The sequence below is a fragment of the Haliaeetus albicilla genome, chromosome 5 (assembly GCF_947461875.1).
Source record: "Haliaeetus albicilla chromosome 5, bHalAlb1.1, whole genome shotgun sequence".
Lineage (NCBI taxonomy): Eukaryota > Metazoa > Chordata > Aves > Accipitriformes > Accipitridae > Haliaeetus > Haliaeetus albicilla.
Window position 1 is genome coordinate 39,901,306 of NC_091487.1, and position 18,241 is coordinate 39,919,546.

The 18,241-nt window shown below is 37.6% G+C and overlaps 1 protein-coding gene across 15 annotated transcripts in view; it reads left to right on the forward strand.

Annotated features, from left to right (window-relative positions):
- The window catches only part of SIPA1L1 (signal induced proliferation associated 1 like 1), a 233,218-nt gene that overhangs the window by 204,276 nt on the left and 10,701 nt on the right, over positions 1–18,241 (forward strand). For all 15 annotated transcript variants that reach the window (XM_069784285.1, XM_069784270.1, XM_069784276.1 and 12 more), the window contains 5 exons: positions 2,730–2,854; positions 5,658–5,776; positions 8,350–8,789; positions 14,679–14,918; positions 16,000–16,165. In XM_069784285.1, coding sequence (XP_069640386.1) covers positions 2,730–2,854; positions 5,658–5,776; positions 8,350–8,789; positions 14,679–14,918; positions 16,000–16,165 — 1,090 coding nt within the window. The remainder of the gene's footprint in view (positions 1–2,729; positions 2,855–5,657; positions 5,777–8,349; positions 8,790–14,678; positions 14,919–15,999; positions 16,166–18,241) is intronic.

An 18,241-nucleotide genomic window follows, 5' to 3' on the forward strand; every position in this document is an offset into this window, starting at 1 on the left:
TGACTGGAAGCATGGGTGTGAGTCCAACTTCTGTCAGACACCGGTAAGAGCAGTAACTGCTGCCTCTTCTAGATTATTGGCCCATATCCTAAGCTGGGTATAGGCAAAAACTTCACTGCCTTTGAGAATATCCAGATTGGTCTTGATGTATGTATGTGTGTTTCTTATACTTATCCTGTGTTTCCCTGTAAGTACATATATGTAACAAATAATTGTAGAATGTAAAAATGAAATTCAAAAATACCAAAATACTGAGTTTCTTCTTATGACACACACACATATATATATATATATATATAAAATGTATATTTAAACAATTTCACTGTTCTTTTAATCCAGATAGATTTCTCCTTTGAGTTTTTGGGTTCATTCCTACATACCCTAATGGGCTATATATTTAAGCAGCATAGAGTATAGCACCATGTGCATTTATTATTCCTGCTTTTAAATAGTCCAATTCCTGTAAAAAAGGCAATCTAAAGACATTTCTTGCTGCTCAATTAGTAGAGCAATGATTTTAATGAAATAAAATTAGAAACATGGTGGTTTTGTATATCTCTAATCTTGAAAAAAAGATCCCACATCATAAAATGTGCCAAATGCAGAATTGACTGATTTTATACAGGTGAACATTATGGAGTTTAGGTAAGAGGGCAATGCATAGAAAGTAAAACATTGATGCAGTGCGACTTTATTGCATCAAGGTTTCTTGGGGTTTTGACTTTTTCTTTTAGGTACAAACTTCTAGTTATTTTATCATGAAAAGATAATCTTCCCAAAATACAAGTCTTAGAAGTTCAAAAATTATGTCAGATCAGTGCTTAAAGGATCAATCAGCTTTTGAAATGTTGTGTTCAGACTTTTTATGCATCTGTTGAATTGGTACTGATTCGTCATGTTTAATTTAGGTATTTAAGTGAAATCCTAGCTAGTCTGTGTGAATAAAAAAGGAAAAGCATTACTCACTTCATGCAATTTCAGTTTAAATTGTTTGTATTCAGAAGGCAGATATATCCAGGTTTTGTTCTCTTTTTTTTATTCATCAAACTGTATGTTGGCTATACCAGGGAGCGGTGAACAAAAGGGAAGTAGGGTCATGTTTGGGTAAAATTTAGAAGGTCCAAATTTCAAAATGTGACATTTTGGAGCTGTGCTGCATATACAGGCATGTTCTAGCTGCTTATCTTTAAGGATGGAAGTGGGATTTTGTTGTTCTGAGTCATATGATGTTTCTTCAGCAGGTTCATTTGAGTTAACAAGTATATGAACTTTCAAATGGGATAACCACATTGAGCTTGTTCTGACAGCTGGGCAGATGTCTGTTTTACACTGGAGGTCGTGTGGGGCAGTCTGTAGCTAGTAGAGTGAGCAGAAAGCGCAGTTTGGGTATTTTATTTTCTGTTATTATGTTAGACACTTAAAGCTAGAGAAACTCCGTGATAGATATATGATATATCAGCTTGTTGTAATTCTTTTGTGTGTTACTGTGTGCATGTAGAGTTTGGGGAATTTTTTTTCCTTTGGGGTATGTCTGATTTAAAAAAAAAAAAAAAAAAAAAAAAAAAAAAAAACAAACAAAAAAACCCCCACACAACCTCAGAAATGCATTATTCTTGATGAATTCTTAATGATTGATCTGCTAATGCTGAACCCAACTATAATTCTTATAGACTTGTGTTTTATATGTAATACAGAATTATAGATGTAACTCTTACAGGCTTTTAGGCATATGAAGGCATGTAAACTTCGGTACAGCACAGAGACACTGTGTGTCTCCTTTATCATTAGATTGTTCCCCTAAGTTTACTATGTCTTTATTGAGCTTCCAAATTTCATCTGACTAATCTAGCAGGATTTACAAAGTCCATTGAACAGAGTTTTCCTTTTGCTCTGTATGCTTTCTTCTACAGCAATAGGTATACATGTCTTGCTGCTTTCCTACAGCTGTATTTAGTTTACGCTAGTCCACTCAAATTATTTTATGATCAAATAACTTAATAATTTACAGAATTTATAACCCCCACATTTTGGGAATCCATAACCAATACAGTCAACTTTATAAACGCTTATTTAAAATATTTGGCAGTGTAATATTGTCCCAAATGAATCTATGTTGTTTACATGTATGTCTGTACCACCTAGGTATGACCTTACTAGTCTTTTGCTTAGAACCCAGGAAAGTGGCTGAGATCCATGGGATTGTCCCAACAAACTTTCTGATGCTCACTTTGACTAGTTTGACGTAATGCTTTCGCAATTAAAAGGATCCATCCTTGGTATCTTTTCCCAATAAACACACCTCATTTCCCTATGTGACTTTTACCCAGACTTTCAAGTTCTACTCATTGTGGTCAGTTTTCTGTAACCATGTAATGGTCTGGTCACCTTTCCATGTAAACATCTATGTAAATGAAGACTAATAATTTTATTTCTGGATGTTTTGGTCTCTTTTATTTAATTGCATGTACTGTAACCAGATGTTCTTGATCAAAGATGCTCAATAAATTAATGTGTACTGTAATCTTATGCATTAAAGGTGCTAAATGGGTCCTGAGAGCTGCCACAAAAGTTAAATGGAGAAGCCATATAAATCCCTTAAGCAGTTGTTCTATGCATTGGTCTGCCCTGTTGTTTGCCACTAGCTTCTTAGAAGTGCTCTTTTTCCCTTATGTGAGATTTATGCATGTTTAAAATCATTATCTGCTTTGTTTTTTGGGGTGTTACAACAGGTTTGGAATTAGCCGTAGATCCCCTGCTTCCATTGACAGGCAGAACACGCAATCAGATATGGGTGGTAGCGGCAAATCCACACCCAGCTGGCAAAGAAGTGAGGATAGTATCGCTGACCAGATGGGTAGGTAATTAATTCTTTACAATGTGAGCAAGTGGTGCTAACCACAAGGTGACTTTGGCAATACTTCTCCATGCAGAGCAAGAACCCTCTTAAGCACATTTTTTTCAGTGTCTTTGAAAGTTAACCTTGTTCATCAGGATGAATAATTAGGTCTGGAACATGTACTAGCTTGGGCAGTCTGTTTCCTTGAGACCTACCAGTATCACCTGAGGAAGAACTGATTTCAGTTCTTCATTTGATTGTGGGACTAAATCTACCTTAATGCTCTTACCCTGAAAAACTCTGCCCTTTTAGAAGCAGTTGGGTAGACACACTTACTAATTTGTCTTGCTGTTGAGGACTTGTTTGACCTCACCTACTCTCCCGAGTGACTTGGCTTAGTTTAATTTTTGCTTAGTTTGTCTAAAGTGCTTGTGATGCTCCCTTTCAAATGGTGCTATATAAATGCAAATTGATTGTTTGATCATTGAAGCTATAAAAATACCATGTACAAAATGGAAAAAATGCAATTAAAGTTTAAATAGTGAAGTAAATCTATAGCTTGGTAATCACCTTCCACCAGCATATACATTTTCATCGCACTTGGCAATTAAGCTGTCAGCTGAGGGAACATATTAACTACATAAAACAGCTGGGTGCTGAGAATTTGCATTGTTAAGCCTTCATTTGAAGTTTTTGCACATAGACCTTTTGCTACAGCTATGGCTTGACTCAAGTGGATATCATTGAGACTGACACCAGTGGAAATGTCCTGTCTACAAACAGCATTGATCTAATGTGATGACCATGGTCAAAATTGCTAGATGGGTTTTTTCTAACTTTGTTACCATAGATTAAACAATTTAATACTTTTTCTATTACACATACAGATAGATCATTTTACTGCATCACAGCTTTTGCTCTATGTAAGTGGCTGGTGTTGAACACAGAATAGGGTTCAGGGAGATCAGCAGGAGTTTGCTAAGGCACATGCCAACCTCAAGTTCTGGAGTTGTACTTTGTTCACACACCTTCACAACCTCAGTGAGCTGTGCCTTGTTATTGAAGCCATCTGTCAGTCCCTCTGTCACAACTCCCCCCATACTTCTCACTACAAAGCTGTGATTATACTGATCTGCAGTTCTCATTTTGACAGAACGATTTTTAATCACATATGTTTTGATACTGTGTGATGGTGACGACAAATCTAAAACTGATCTTTTGCTCAGCATTACTTTTGCAGACGAACAGTTGGGTGTTGGTGCTGGCACTGAGTGGAGCTGCCAGCAAGTTCTGTTCTACAGTGTCAGGTGTCACCATATTAGCAAAACAAATAAATAAGGCCAAAAAGAACAGGAAAAATTGTGTGGTAGAAGAGATGGCTCCGGCATTTGGCAAAAGCTGAGAAATGCATACTGATATATAATCCCTATATTTTATCTCTTGTGTATTGTCCTACATTCGTAGAGTTGCAGTTGGAAGCTGTATCTCTGACTGGAGACTTTATTGCCAGTCTGGTGAATCTAGGTGAAAGTTTGGTTCTGTGACAAATAAGCACATTTCCACTTGGGATAATCTGTCTCAAGGTAAATAAGGCATTAGGTGCAATGAATCCACACACTCACTCCTTCCTGGCCCATTCTTAGCTACAGAAGACCTTTGTTCTGTGTGCACTGACACTGCTTGCTACCGCTTGCTAGGGGGAATCAAGTTTGGGTTTGGGGGTTTTTCTACTATTATTATTTTTTTATATTAAAAAAAAAACCTTTTTCATTTGTTTTTGTAAAAGCTAGTAATGCTGCAGATGAAGATGAACAAACTGTAGCTGTGTTGGGGAAAGCACTGCTAATTACCATGGGTATTGTCAAGTACTTGATGTTCATAATAAGCACATATTCTACTTAAAATCAGCACTTTTAGAAGTGCAGAACATTGCATAACCACAGCACGGAAAATACATGTAAGAAGTCACAACTGAGAGAGGTTCTTCTAAAATACTGACCTTGGGCTCTGAAAAGGCAATTACCTACCTGACAGGCTGTGTCTGAACACTGTCTAGACCTCCTTATTTATCTCCTGGAAAAAAATAAGTTTAATTGGCAAAGAACACCCCTATGAGTGTCCATGTAAGACAAGTGATTTGAATTCCATCCAATTTTGTCAGGTTTAGTTTAATAAGTATTCCTTGTGTACATCTGTGCAGTTTCGACATTCACAGCCAGCAATTTTTAAGGGGATATTGTGATTTCAACACATTTTTGCTGTCTCTTCAATTAGAAAATGTTTATTTAACTCACCTTAACTTTGACAAGAAATATGCACAGTAGTTGTATTGGAGAAAATGTGTTCATGTAAGTGATCGCTGTAGACTTTTGCTATTGCCCTCCCTTGTGTAGAATACAATTTAAGGAAATGTGGATCTTCGGGTTTTTTAATCTCTGGCCCACAGGCAATGTGCATATAGAGATGCAATGTCAATACACTGTGAAAATGAATATTCCGCTGCTTTAATGCTCTGATACAGTGCTGTTGGAGGACGATGGGAGCATGATACCATTCAAGTTGTCCTAACAAAAGTCAGGATGGTGGCTGCTGGTTTTTCGTGAAGTCTTACTGATTTACGCCAAGCAGGAATGGGCCCTCACTTACCTGTGTTTTGTCACAATATGTATTTTTTTATTTGGAATGAATTTTGTATTAGGTATCCAAAGTTTTTGGCTAATGGTAGTATTGGAAAAATTGCAGTGTAAAATTAGGTTACACATTTTCTTAGTTTGTTGCACTGCATATGCTCTTCAGTACATCATTGTGTGCTGTATTGCAGAACCAACATGCCATCTCCCAGCAGTATCAAAAGTACTGCCATCCTTCAGAGAAAGCCCCAGTGGAAGACTGATGAGACAGGATCCTGTGGTTCACTTGTCTCCAAATAAGCAGGGTCATGTAAGTTATCCTAAAAAAGGAATTATTTAATGTTTTTGCCTTTGCTCCACAAGCTCTTGATACCAAAAGTGTTGTTCAAAGTTATATTTAGAGTGTCAGTTAAAAAAAGAAAGAAAAAAAAATCTTCAAGCCCTGTTCCCTACTAGAACATGGAGGAAGCAGTAGAGCAGACCTGTTGCTCCCTGAATCCTACAGAACCTAAGCACAGCCTACAGAAATACTTATTGGTTAATAAAGTTTTGTTGCCAGTTGAACAGCAACTTCTTATCTGTTATCTTGTGATAAGTAGAGGATTTGTGGGAGTTTACAAAGCTCTTCCTAGGCCTCACATACAAGACTTAAAGTTTACTGATATATTTTATAATGCAACACTCAGAAAGCTGCTTCTTTGAAACAGAATAGTGATCTTGCTTTGGGGTTTGTATTTTCTCCATTTTCCTCATCTAGTGTAACTATTATTTCCTTTCCATAACCTACCTTGCATTCTGTTGGAAGACTTTGTCTGAAAGGTCTGCTGGAATCCTGCTGAAAAAAAAAATCTTTCTTGTTTTATTCATGTTTAAGGTCTAAATGGTAAATTTTGCCTTTCTGTCTCTGCAGAGTTAGAAATGCACACCTTGTTGGAGACTGTTACTTCCTGATTTACGTACAGAGAGATAGATAAATGCAGTAATGCTCATAAAGTTAAAAAGTCTTGAAAATTACTTAGGTCACTAGAATAAAAGAAAAAAGCACCCTTTAAACTTTAAATTACTCAGTAAGCTGTATGGCTTGGTTTTTTATTTATTTGTACAATCAGCTAAAAGATGGAGTTGTGTTGCGTGATTATACTGAAAGTATTAGTTGCATTTATTTAGGTGTGAGAAAGTCTTTAATTAGTTCCTGTTACTTGCTCCTGCTTACCAGCATTCTTCTTTCAATACAATTGGCAGTGTTGCTTTTAGGTTATTAATTCATAACAGCACATCTTTATTATTTAAAAAAAAAACTACCACCACTCCCCCCCCCCCCCAAAAAAAAAAACAAAAAAACAAAAACCAACCAAGAACAAAGCACCAAAACATCACTACCACACCTCCACACCTGTCTTCATATTCTTTGGAGCACAAACTAGTTTTTATATTTGGATTGACCTGTTTTCCATGAGATGTATTTGACCGTATAATGATGTAATACATAACTCATTAGCTTGCATGCAAAGTGCAGCACTGGAATTATTAATGCTTGCATTCTTCTCATTTAGTCATTGTTAAAGAAAATCTTTATTATGTGAACAGATGGATGGGGGGAGTGATGTAGTTCCTAATGAAGAGCAGTAACTTTAATTGGAGATAACTAGGAGTCCAGATCAACTTACTTAATATTCCTCCTGTTTTTCTGTCAATTCTTGCTTTAGTACAATAAGAAGCGTGGATGCTGAGACTTCTTGCTCTCGGTATACATCCATTCTCTGTTTTCCCTTTTTTCCAGTGAAAACAGAAACAGTATCTTTGTATTTGGCTCGGATCTCTGCCCATGGCTGTTCAGTGAAACTCCAGAGGTAGACAAATAGGAAAGGTGGTTCTAAGTCTCCTTTCCATCCCATCCCTTATTCCTAGGCCATCTGGTCACCAAACAAGTCCATTGCCTACTGAAAAACTGCTTCAGTTCTGATTATATAGATGATCAGAACTTAGATAAATTCTGTAGATGGAAACTAAAATTGACGAATCCACATGGATATAAATACCCAAAGGTAGGTGAGCTACTAAGCAATGATGAGTGTATGGCAAGAAATTCTTCCTGTAATGGGGTATTCCACCCACTATGGAATTGAGGGCGTTCAGTTTCTTCGTAACAGCAAGCTGTAACCATGGACAGAAGATACAGACCAGGCAGACACTGGCATGCCCTGATAGGACAGCTTAAAAGCATTGCATTGAAGCTTCCTTTCTTGCAATTTTGCCTTTTGGAAAACAATTTCAGATTAGTTAAGTGGCATTTCAGTGGTCATTTGCAAAGGACACTCCTGCCGAGGAGGAGATATACCCTACTACAAAGGGGTAGGATGAGCAGTGGTTATTTTGCCCTACTTTAACCTTTTGATAGGCAATTGGATTATTAAAATAATATATGCACTTTCTGTGGATTTGTTCTGTTTCATGTTGTAAAACATTGGAGTCTTAAAATTAGAATATTTTTAATTATAGTAGTTATAAACCAACTCAAAGTCTGCACAGCTCAGCCAATTTCATTGGACTGGGCTGAGCAGAACTGTGCTTGAAAGGAAATGGTGTCAAGTATTTTGGGACAAACCACAAACAACTCTGGCTTTCCTTGAATAGTTAAGACATGGCTTTCAAATCCATATGAAAGCTTTTTATGTGTACCCAGAACAGAGTATATGCATTGTGTTGGAATGAAATTTTTAGCGTTTATTAGTCTCCTCAATGTATCTATCCAATACCTCAAGGGAGAAGAGCTCCTATTGTGCAGTGGTGACTTGTGTAACCATTTTTTTCCTCCTCTTTTTGCCATAATTCTGAAATAAACCTACAGGTGTGGTTTTTTTGGATTGTTGTTTTCTTCTGTAGTCTGACAGCCACTACTCCAGCCATTCCAGCAGCAATACTCTCTCCAGCAATGCCTCCAGTGCTCACAGTGATGAGAAATGGTATGACAGTGGAGAGCGCACCGAATCAGAGCTGAACAGCTACAACTACCTTCAAGGGACTTCAGCTGATAGTGGCATAGATACCACTTCCTACGGACCTAGCCACGGCAGCACTGCCTCCCTGGGAGCAGCAACATCTCCCCGTACAGGGCTAACAAAGGAGAAAGTGGCACCTCTGTGGCATAGCTCCAGCGAAGTGGTCTCCATTGCAGACAGAACATTAGAAAAAGAGAGCCACATGGACCGAAAGACTGAGTCTTCACTGAGCCTGGATCTTCACAGCAAGAGTCAACCAGCCTCCAATCCTTTAACGAGGGAGAACAGTGCTTATAGTCTTAGTGATGCTGTCTCACATACAAGGTAATTTTCACCTCTTATGAGACTGACCCCTCCACGCTCATTTTCCCATTCTCACTCTAACTTGTCAGAAGTGAGAAGTGGATGTTAAAGAGAGAGGTTTGAAAGATCTTACTGTGCAGAAAGCTTGAAAATTAAGACCACCTTTAGTCTTCGCATCTGCTACTGCTTATAATACTAAAGAATGTCTTTGAGAGCATATTCCGTACTGCTGCTACTAAACTAATGTAAGACAGACATGTGTCTGATGTGTTCATAAGGAATATCTTGCAACAACTGTGGTTCATATGTGATCAGAAAGGAGATCAGTCCATTTTATTAATGAACAGTTTAATATGGGTTTCTTTTTTAGTCTTGCAAGTACACATTTCAGATGTTTTGCATTTTTTTCCTCAGTCTTTTTATTTAGAAATCTGCTTGCAGTCAATATGATCAATACTGAGAGCAAGTTGCTTGGGAGTGCTAGCATGTAGATTTTAATCTCATTCTGCTGCAAGCTTGTGGGTATGACACATTACAATCACCTTCCCTCTCTCCCTTAGTTTTGCCACTTGTAAAATTGGCAATATCAAGTACGCGTATAATGTGCTTGAACACCTCAGATGGAAGATATCCACTTTACAAGTTAATCAGAGCTGCTAGAGGCAGAAAATATTTTAGACCATTTTCCTAACCCATTTCCCAAGAAGTATCCAGTGTGCTTTTTGAAAAAATACTCATACTGTGTCATACTAGCAACAAGAAAAAAAAAAACAGCTCTCAAGGAAGACATGTGATCATCATAATTTGTTGGCCTTGTAGAGCCTGACTTGCATTTTTATTTTTAAGGCACCTCTGTTCTGAGTGTGCAGCTAAAATACCTACAGACTGGAAGTCTGAAGCAATTTTTACTAATCATTTTGAGCAAAGCTACATTTATGCAAGGCTAGATGTTTATGAGACAGTTTAACAACTCCTCATACAGTAGCTGCAAATAGGGGATTGTCATAAAAACTGTAACGTAGTGATTGGTCTCCATGTACTTTGTCATGGTAATTTTGACTAAGTAATCTTTAATGGTAGTCCTGGTCTGGTTTTCTGCCTCTCTTGGTTGACCATTTTTGGCACTAAAGCTCATATTCAGTTGGTATAATTCCCACCCAGGTCTTTGAGACTGGTGTTTCTAGTAGCTATGCATGCATGAAGGACTTAAGCAAGTCTGTAGAAAACACTATGCAGAGGGATTTACTTAGATTTTGGGCAGTGTTAGCATACGCCCCTTTCTTGAAGGTAAAAATCTATATGGTGGTTATCTACAGGTGTTTATACCTTTTATTTTAAGACAAGCATGTTTATATGCATTTTTTTAACATTCATTAGAATTTACCATCTGCCCTGTGGTACTTGTCTGAATGTAACTAGCAGTAGCATTAAATGTGAGATTCTTATACAAAATGCTGATTGTAATAAAGTTGTCAGTAACATTTCCATTTGGAAGGATTTTTTCAGAAGCGACTCAAAGAAGCCTGGAAAACTTACATGTAACTCTTGGAAGCTTTATTGTAAAGGTGTGCCTAATGGGAATGGTGCCTTTGTACATCTGAGATGCTGGTTTCCTCTTCTTTGAGCACAAAATAGGGTTAGTTCAGTAGAAAAGTCAAGAAAATTTAATAGAAGGAAATGTATCTTTGCAGGGCAGGCGTACCCTGACAGCTCTCATTTTTGTCTTCCATGGATATTCTTTGCAACTTGATTGAAAACTTAAGTCCAGGATGTTGTCTCGTTATTACGTGACAGCATTGTGTCTCCAAACATGGTATTTTCTCTGGTTGACTTGGATTAATTTACATGATGTTTCTCTGATAGTACTGAAGTGATTCTCTGCATGTTTGGGGGGGGGGCTGTTACTGAAATTTCCGGATTAAGGTTCCCTAGACGTCATGCTAGAGAAAACAGTTGGCGGGTTTTTTCAGTTTCGTTTAAAAATCACATGTTAAAAATGCAGCTCTTTGCAATAAGGAGTAGTAGCAATTTGTAGAACACATGGGGCATGATACTTGAGAAGTACTGCAATCCTTGCACCCACAATGTTTATTTTGGTGGAGAAAAAAGAGACTGACTTGTGTTCCTTCTTTATTATTTATTTTTGAAGACTAGAACATGTGTTTGATGCCTCACAATAAAGCAAAGGCACAGTCTGGGCTAAAAAGCTTTCATTTTGTTTCTCATGGCATCCTCGGTTGGTGGTTGCACACTGAACAGCAGTGCTGACCTGAGGAAACCTTAGGTCCAGCTGTTCGCTCCCAAATCTTGCATAGCTCTTTCTCTGGAGATGGAAGCTTGTTAAACTGGCACTTGCGAAATGTAACCACAGCTGACTGCTTCAGGGAGGTGAAGGAGGGGACACTAAAGGGTGATTCTGAACAAGGCTACTTATTGTGAGAAATGAACAGCTTAATTGGTGTGTTTCTCTATCAGTTTCTAAATTGTTATCCTTTGTTGCTTCTCACTTTTTTACCTTTTGCCTGTGGATGCCAGAATGTCTGTAATGTCTTTAGAGCTGGGTTTCTGAGCAAGAAGAAAAGGAATTTGGCCCTAAAAAGAACTCAGTGACAAAAGAAAAGAAAATAACCACAAATTAGAGTGTTTGTGTCTGTAGAAGACAGGAGCGATAATTAGTGTTCAGATCATTTGATGGTGCATAAAAGAACTTGTACCTGAGAATTGGTGGCAAAATGTAAATTATAGTGATTAACTTTTACAGCAGAGCTTCTGGCTGTTTTTTATTTTTCTTCTCCACCCCCATTCCCAAAGTCCTTCCTGATGATTGTGCAGATTTCTCTTAGCATCCCAGGAGAATTGCATTATGTAGGCCAGTAATTATACAGAATCGTTATAGCTGAATGTCATTAAATGAAGCCATATGCACTGATGGCATGAATTCCCCAGGAAAAAAATAAAATCAGACTTTCATTTCCACCTAAACTGAACGGTGTCTTATGGTCCTCTTACCAAAACTTAAAGGAAAATCATGGCTATTTCTAATCAAGTATATTTTTCTTTACTTGTAATAATTTTAAGATACTTAAAATATTATTTAATGATTGTAGAATACCTTTATGAATGGCTCATCTGCAATTCTTGTAGATTGTCATGTAATGTTTGAATTTTTCCTTAATTTAATCCTTCATGTCTCAATAATTGAGGTGGGAGGTGGGGGACTGTAAAGCTGGTCCAGGTGTCTGTTATAGTAAGAGGAATCTTCTGCATGCTTCCTGGTGTCAAATACTCTAACAACTTATAGCACTCCAGCTCTGATTTAGTTTTTCTAGAGTTTATCCAAAGCCTTTTGCTCTCCAAATATCCTCCCAGTTAACAAGTGTGTCTCTTTATCTGTCCGTATCCTGTTGGCCTACATGTGTTTACTTCTAGGATGAAAAACTTCAGTCGTATCCACAGTTCTGTGCATAGTTCCTGAAGCAGAATATCCTCCCAAAATACTATATTGTAAAATCACAGCTCAAAATATGCAATACACTTTAAAGAAAAGTGTATATAAAACTGTATGCTAGTTTTGCTTATTTGCCAGGCTGCTCATGGCATCTATTATGTGATACATATTGTAATAAATATTAAAGTAATAATACTTAAAATACACAATATGTGTATACAATAGGATATCTAATAAAATAACATTTTATTAGATATACATCTGCATTTTATATATAAATTTTATGTAGAGCATACTGAACATCATTTTTTACCCTCTTTGCCTAGTAATATTAAGGATCAACACTACCAGCCTATCTAGGAGTTGTTACTGGTTTTTATCAAGAAATGTTTTCTCACAGCTAGCACTTGCTTGAGAACTGCCTGATGGATTAAAGAATTCTGAAACGTGATTGGAACTTCCCTTTTCCTACACTGAAGCAAAAGACTTCTCCACTTCTTGAATGTATTTAGAAGGGGGTAAAGACGAAAAAAAAAAAATAGCCCTGTACGTTTTCTTTAAAGATGTGCGTCTTCCCTAAATCTTGGCAGTTTAATTTTGCGGTGGTGATGCCTGACAGATGGGCTGGTTTACTTAGCATGTGTAGGAGTTTTCTTTCAGTATTGAAAAAGAAGAGAAAAGGGGGAATGAAGAGAAATTTACTGCCTCTCCCCCTAGCTCTTATTTTTCTCTGCTTTCTCGCTATAAATTCTGTTCACTGTTACAAATACGAAGTTTGTGATGTGCAGCACCAAACATACAGGCTTGATGGACAGGAAAATCTCTTCCTATATTTTCCCAATCTGCCGTCTTTTGTATAGGCCTTTCAAATGTACAGATGGAGGGAAGAAAAAAAATAATTATATAATAAAAAATATGTAGTATTGTCACTTGATTTGCATACATATGAGATGCCTCTTACCCCTGATGTGAGGGACTTCACAGCCATCCCTATGTACATTAGATGGAAGCATGAGCTGCAGTAGCCGGTGCTGTTTGAGGTGGAAAGACTACAGTCAGCTCAGGCTCCTCATTAAATCCACAGCACTTAACTGTTGGGACTCATGGTGCTTAACCTGAGCCATATGAAAATGAAACATACTTGAAGATGATTTTTTTAGACTTCTTCTGTTGTTAGTGGAGAGAGAGGAGAAACTCCAAAGCATTAATTCTCCCTCTGTATCTGAGACACCTAATTTAAGATGAGGAGGATCACCTCCTAAGGATATTTCTCCATTGACTACAGCAGAAGCCAGACAAGTGGCATAGATTAGATAACTAACTGACTTCTATAAGGCTAAATGTAGGTGAGATTATTTCCCAGGTGGCAACATAAATTTAACCTTAAATTCTTTTTTTCTGTTTCAGTAAGAGAGAGAGATGTGAAAATGCATTGTTTTATCAAGATATGAAAAGAGTGGTGAAGAATTTTCTGTTAAGCTAAGAAAGAAGAGATTATTCAGTGACTTTATTCAGCCTTCCAGCTAATTTTTATTTCTCAGTCAGAAACCGTTCTTTACCACAGGGCCATCTGTTTCAAATTCCTTCCTTGCAGTGTTGGATACAGGGATGAAAATGTGGCTAAGTTGTGTAGAGAGCTGATAGAAAACTGGTCTCCAAATATATAACACTATTTCAGTATTAAGGCTGTACACAAAGTTTTCCTGTAACTGTACTTAGAAATGCCTGACCTTTTAAGGTTGTTATAGTAAATACTGTCTTAAGCCCTAGTGCTCCTGATACTACGCAAGTTGCATCAGATTTGAATATCAGCATAATCAAAGAGTAGCTCCCATCTAAAGCCCCCCTCCTTCTTCCAACAATAAGCTGCAGTTGGTCATCCCAACTCTTTTTTCTGTCTAGGCAAATTGTGATATATGTTAGAGACCTGCTCAAACTTCTCAATTTAAGAGTCTTTTTTTGCAAATGGTAACTGATTTTCAGGCAAAATCCAGGAAGCCCTCTTTTGAAAGATGTATGGGTTTCTTCTCTGGTTTGTTGTGGGGTCTGAAAGAGATGTTTCCTGTTGCTTAAGTTCTTTCAAAATATGTTTTTTTCCACAGCCAGGAATTCCAGCAAGAAGTTGGACTTGGGTTCTTCTTTGCTGATTCAGTTACAATCTCTTGTATTACTTTAAAGCTGCCTAATGACCGTGAACCCTAGATTTCCCATTTATGAAGGGGAATGAGGGGGCAGTGGTTGCATCCTTAGAGGTTGCTTACAAAATTTTTCATTACTATGTGAGATGTTTTTAATGAAACGTTGGTGGAAGGCCCTTAAGAAGAGCAAACTAGTTTTGCTACTCTACCCACTATTGATAAGAGTAATATCTTGCGCCCAGAGTTCTGCTTTAAAAATAGTTAAACAAGGTGCATATATACACATTTGAGGCAAATTTTGTCTTTATTATGTTTTTCTCCTAGTACCATGAGCTCACGACACTCTGCCAGCCCGGTTGTTTTCACCAGTGCCAGAAGCTCACCTAAAGAAGAGCTTCATTCTGCTACTTCTCCCCAGCTCGCACCTTCTTTTTCCTCCTCCTCTTCCTCCTCATCTGGTCCTAGGACTTTCTACCCTCGCCAGGGTGCTACTAGCAAGTATCTCATCGGATGGAAAAAGCCAGAAGGGACAATAAACTCAGTGGGGTTTATGGATTCAAGAAAGTAAGACTGTTTTTTGGTTCTCTTGTTTGGTTATTTGCTTTAATTGTAAAGAAGCATTGAGATTTGTGACACTTCTCTGTATAGCAGAGCTCAAGACTATTTAATAGAATGCTTAGTCTTGTGTAGAACTTAATCTCTAATCTAGAGTTCTGCAGTTAGGCTTAAATATTTGATAGTTAGCTAATCTCATTCCCTTGTAACTTGTAAAAGATATTTTTTTAATCGTTTCTAGAGAGCTGTGTGGATTTCAGTCCTATTAAAGCTTATCTTTCCTTGGGACTTCTTAAAGGTGACTCAAAATGCTCTTTGAGCAAATATTAAAAATCCTCTTAATGTAGAGCCCGAGTTTTCCTTAAGCTTCTCATCCATGTAGTAGTAACATGCATGCTATGCATTAGCTGTGTGGCACTCCATGTTGCCTTGCTAAGATTGCTGCCAGTATCCAGTCTAACTGGCTTAAAGCAAGCCAAGATCTCTCTGCATTACAATCTGAAACCATCTCTTTTGGAAGAGAAATTGAGAAACAACTTAGTAGTGAAAATATTGTTCCTTTAGGAACAATGGAAAACAATGAAAAAGAACTTGGAAAGCCAGTGGTTCATCCTATTTCAAATTCAACCCTTCTTGACTTTTCTTGGGTCAAGCACAGTATCCCTAGATGTTACCAATAACTGGCTGTCAAAAGGAGATAGTGAAACTTTGTGATAACTGCATTATAAAAAGCCAGTTAAATGATTAAAGAAACATGGGGATTTGCTGCTTTTGGGCTCTTTGAAGACATTTACATTATTTAGTTTTGTACAGAATACACATTATTTTAATAGATTCAGTCCCGTATTGGGAAAACGTATTATGATAACCTTTAAGTGTATTGGTAGTTTTCATTTTTAAACAAGTTTATTGCTTCCACAGGTATTCATTAAGATGAGGCTCTACTGTATTAGCGAAACTCCTTCCCTCCTCTGTGCCCCTACCTAGGTTTTTTCTTTGGAAGTCTTGAGGGTGCTATAATTCCTGTTTCATTCATGCCTCCTGCCCCAGGCCTTTGAGACCTGAATGTGTCTGTTCCATTTCATTTAAGACGTCACCAGAGCGATGGCAATGAAATGGCCCACCCTCGGCTGCGTGCTTCAGCAAGAGATCTACGAGCATCACCGAAACGAGCATCCAAGTCCACTGTTGAAGAAGAGCTGAAGAAATTGATAGATCTTGATAGCCCAACACCTGAATCCCAGAAGAATTTTAAGGTATGTTAAAGAGAGAGTCTGTCATCTGGCTATCTCTTGTCGCAGTTAAGTGAAATCTGAGAATACGTGAAGAGCAGTGTAGAGGTCCTCTTCTGATCCGAGTCATAGTTCTGTTGTTACAAAATAGAAATGTGTAAAGTTATATTTTATAAGAATTTAATGATTGAGTTCATTGCTGCCTAGGCGTATCAACTAATAAAGCAAATGCTTCACAATTTGGAAAAGGATGAAGGCCATGAAGCTCTTAAGATTTCTGTTGTAGAAAATGCTGAGTGCTTTCAAAGCAGTCAGAGCTGAAGCGTTCATTCATACAGAGCTTACTTGGTTGGACTTTGCATTGGACTCAAGAGTTTCTCATATAGGATCTTTTCTATTATCACCCTTAACAGGAAACTAAAATGCAAGGCGTTTCCTGACTTCTCATCATGGACAGAAAGTCATCTGTTTGTCACAGACTTACCTACTAGAGAAATACATTTGGGGAATTTTCATTATTACAGTCACTGCAATGTTACAGTTCTGTGTGAAATTTAAAGAGACTAGTATGCCAAATTGCAAGAACATTTAGGACTGCTGGCTTATGGAAAATCCTGTAGTGTCATCTTATGCATTTGAATTGTTCTCTGATTGCATCACTAGACAGTGACTTCTTGACAGTATTGAAACTCCTTGCAAAAAGCACGCTTTTGTGCCTCTCTAATCCTGTTACTGCACAAGGACCAAGAATGCTCCCTAAACTTAAACAAATATTTATACAGAATAGTTAGAAATATTTCCTGATGTGTTTCAAAATATGTATAATAACACAAAAGTGCATATATTAATTTTAAAAATCCATCATTTTGAAGAGAACGTCTTGATTTCTACAGTCTCCATGTATAGTCAGTGCTTAACAGCCCAGGCTCATCACCTAGAGCCCAAATGGTTTCCACAGCAACCATGCAGAAGAGAGAGCGGCAACTTCTTTCTTTGCTTGTAGAAACCCAAAGTGGCTCATTGAAGCTTGTAAGTGCTGGGTTCCGTACACGGATTATTTCAGATATTACCTTTGAGGACGGAGGCAAAAAAAAACTTTGCCAATGGCAAGACATCTTTTTCTTAGGTTTGTGGTAGTTCTGAGGGGAGTGGGACATGGGAGATGTGAGCATCTCCTTTTGGTTGTTTTGAGCAAGGGGATTGTTCTCTTTCCAAGAAATTCCATTCTGTTTAAAGAGGTGACATGAAGACCATGAAAAGTGTGTATGTTCCCAAGTTTGTTGTTTTTCTGCTTTGGGGTTAGCAAATCAATTCTTACCCTGATCTTTGTTTCCTGGTGACTGTAGAAAGTACGTTAACTCAGGTTACACTTTTGGCAAATTCCAGCAGGTTAATAACATTCTATCACATGAATAAATTATATCTTTACCATTTTAAAAGTAACTGTCATTTCTGCCCACTGCATGATTTATATTTCATCTTACAAAAAAGTTGTTCTTGCAGCATAAATTTTTTTGACAGTTTAAAAAAAAAAAAAAGAGAGAATGATAATAGCTGTCATTGGTTCACTGCACAAAGACCAAAAATATTCCTCCTTTCTGTCTGTTGGTTGCCAAAGGCTTTGTTTGGTAGTAGAATTTGTTCTAGGCTGTGATTTTGTGTTTTGTGTGTCTTTTTATTATCTTCCCAGCCTTCCTTATCTCGTTACCTACTACTTATGCATTATATCTTCTCAGACAAGTCACCTTTCTTTTTCTCTTTCCTCTGCTCTATTACCAGAAGACAATTCCTACTCATATTGCCTCTGTTCCAACTCCATTAGATGTTCATATCTGTGCAACCTTTTAATCTCAATGTCTGATATTAACTGGTGATTCCAGCTCCTAATTCTTTAACACTAAGTGAACTACACCACCCTCAAGTAAATGCTGCTTGACTTAGCAGCTCTTTTTTTCCTTTGCCACTTCAGGACAAGTACTGGGAGATTTCACTGGATCATAACATGAACCTGCTGACTGAGCTTTTGAATTTCAGAATAAAAAAGCGGCTTGATCCTTAACGTAACATAGTGACAACTGTGTACCAGAGTGTATATGCAAG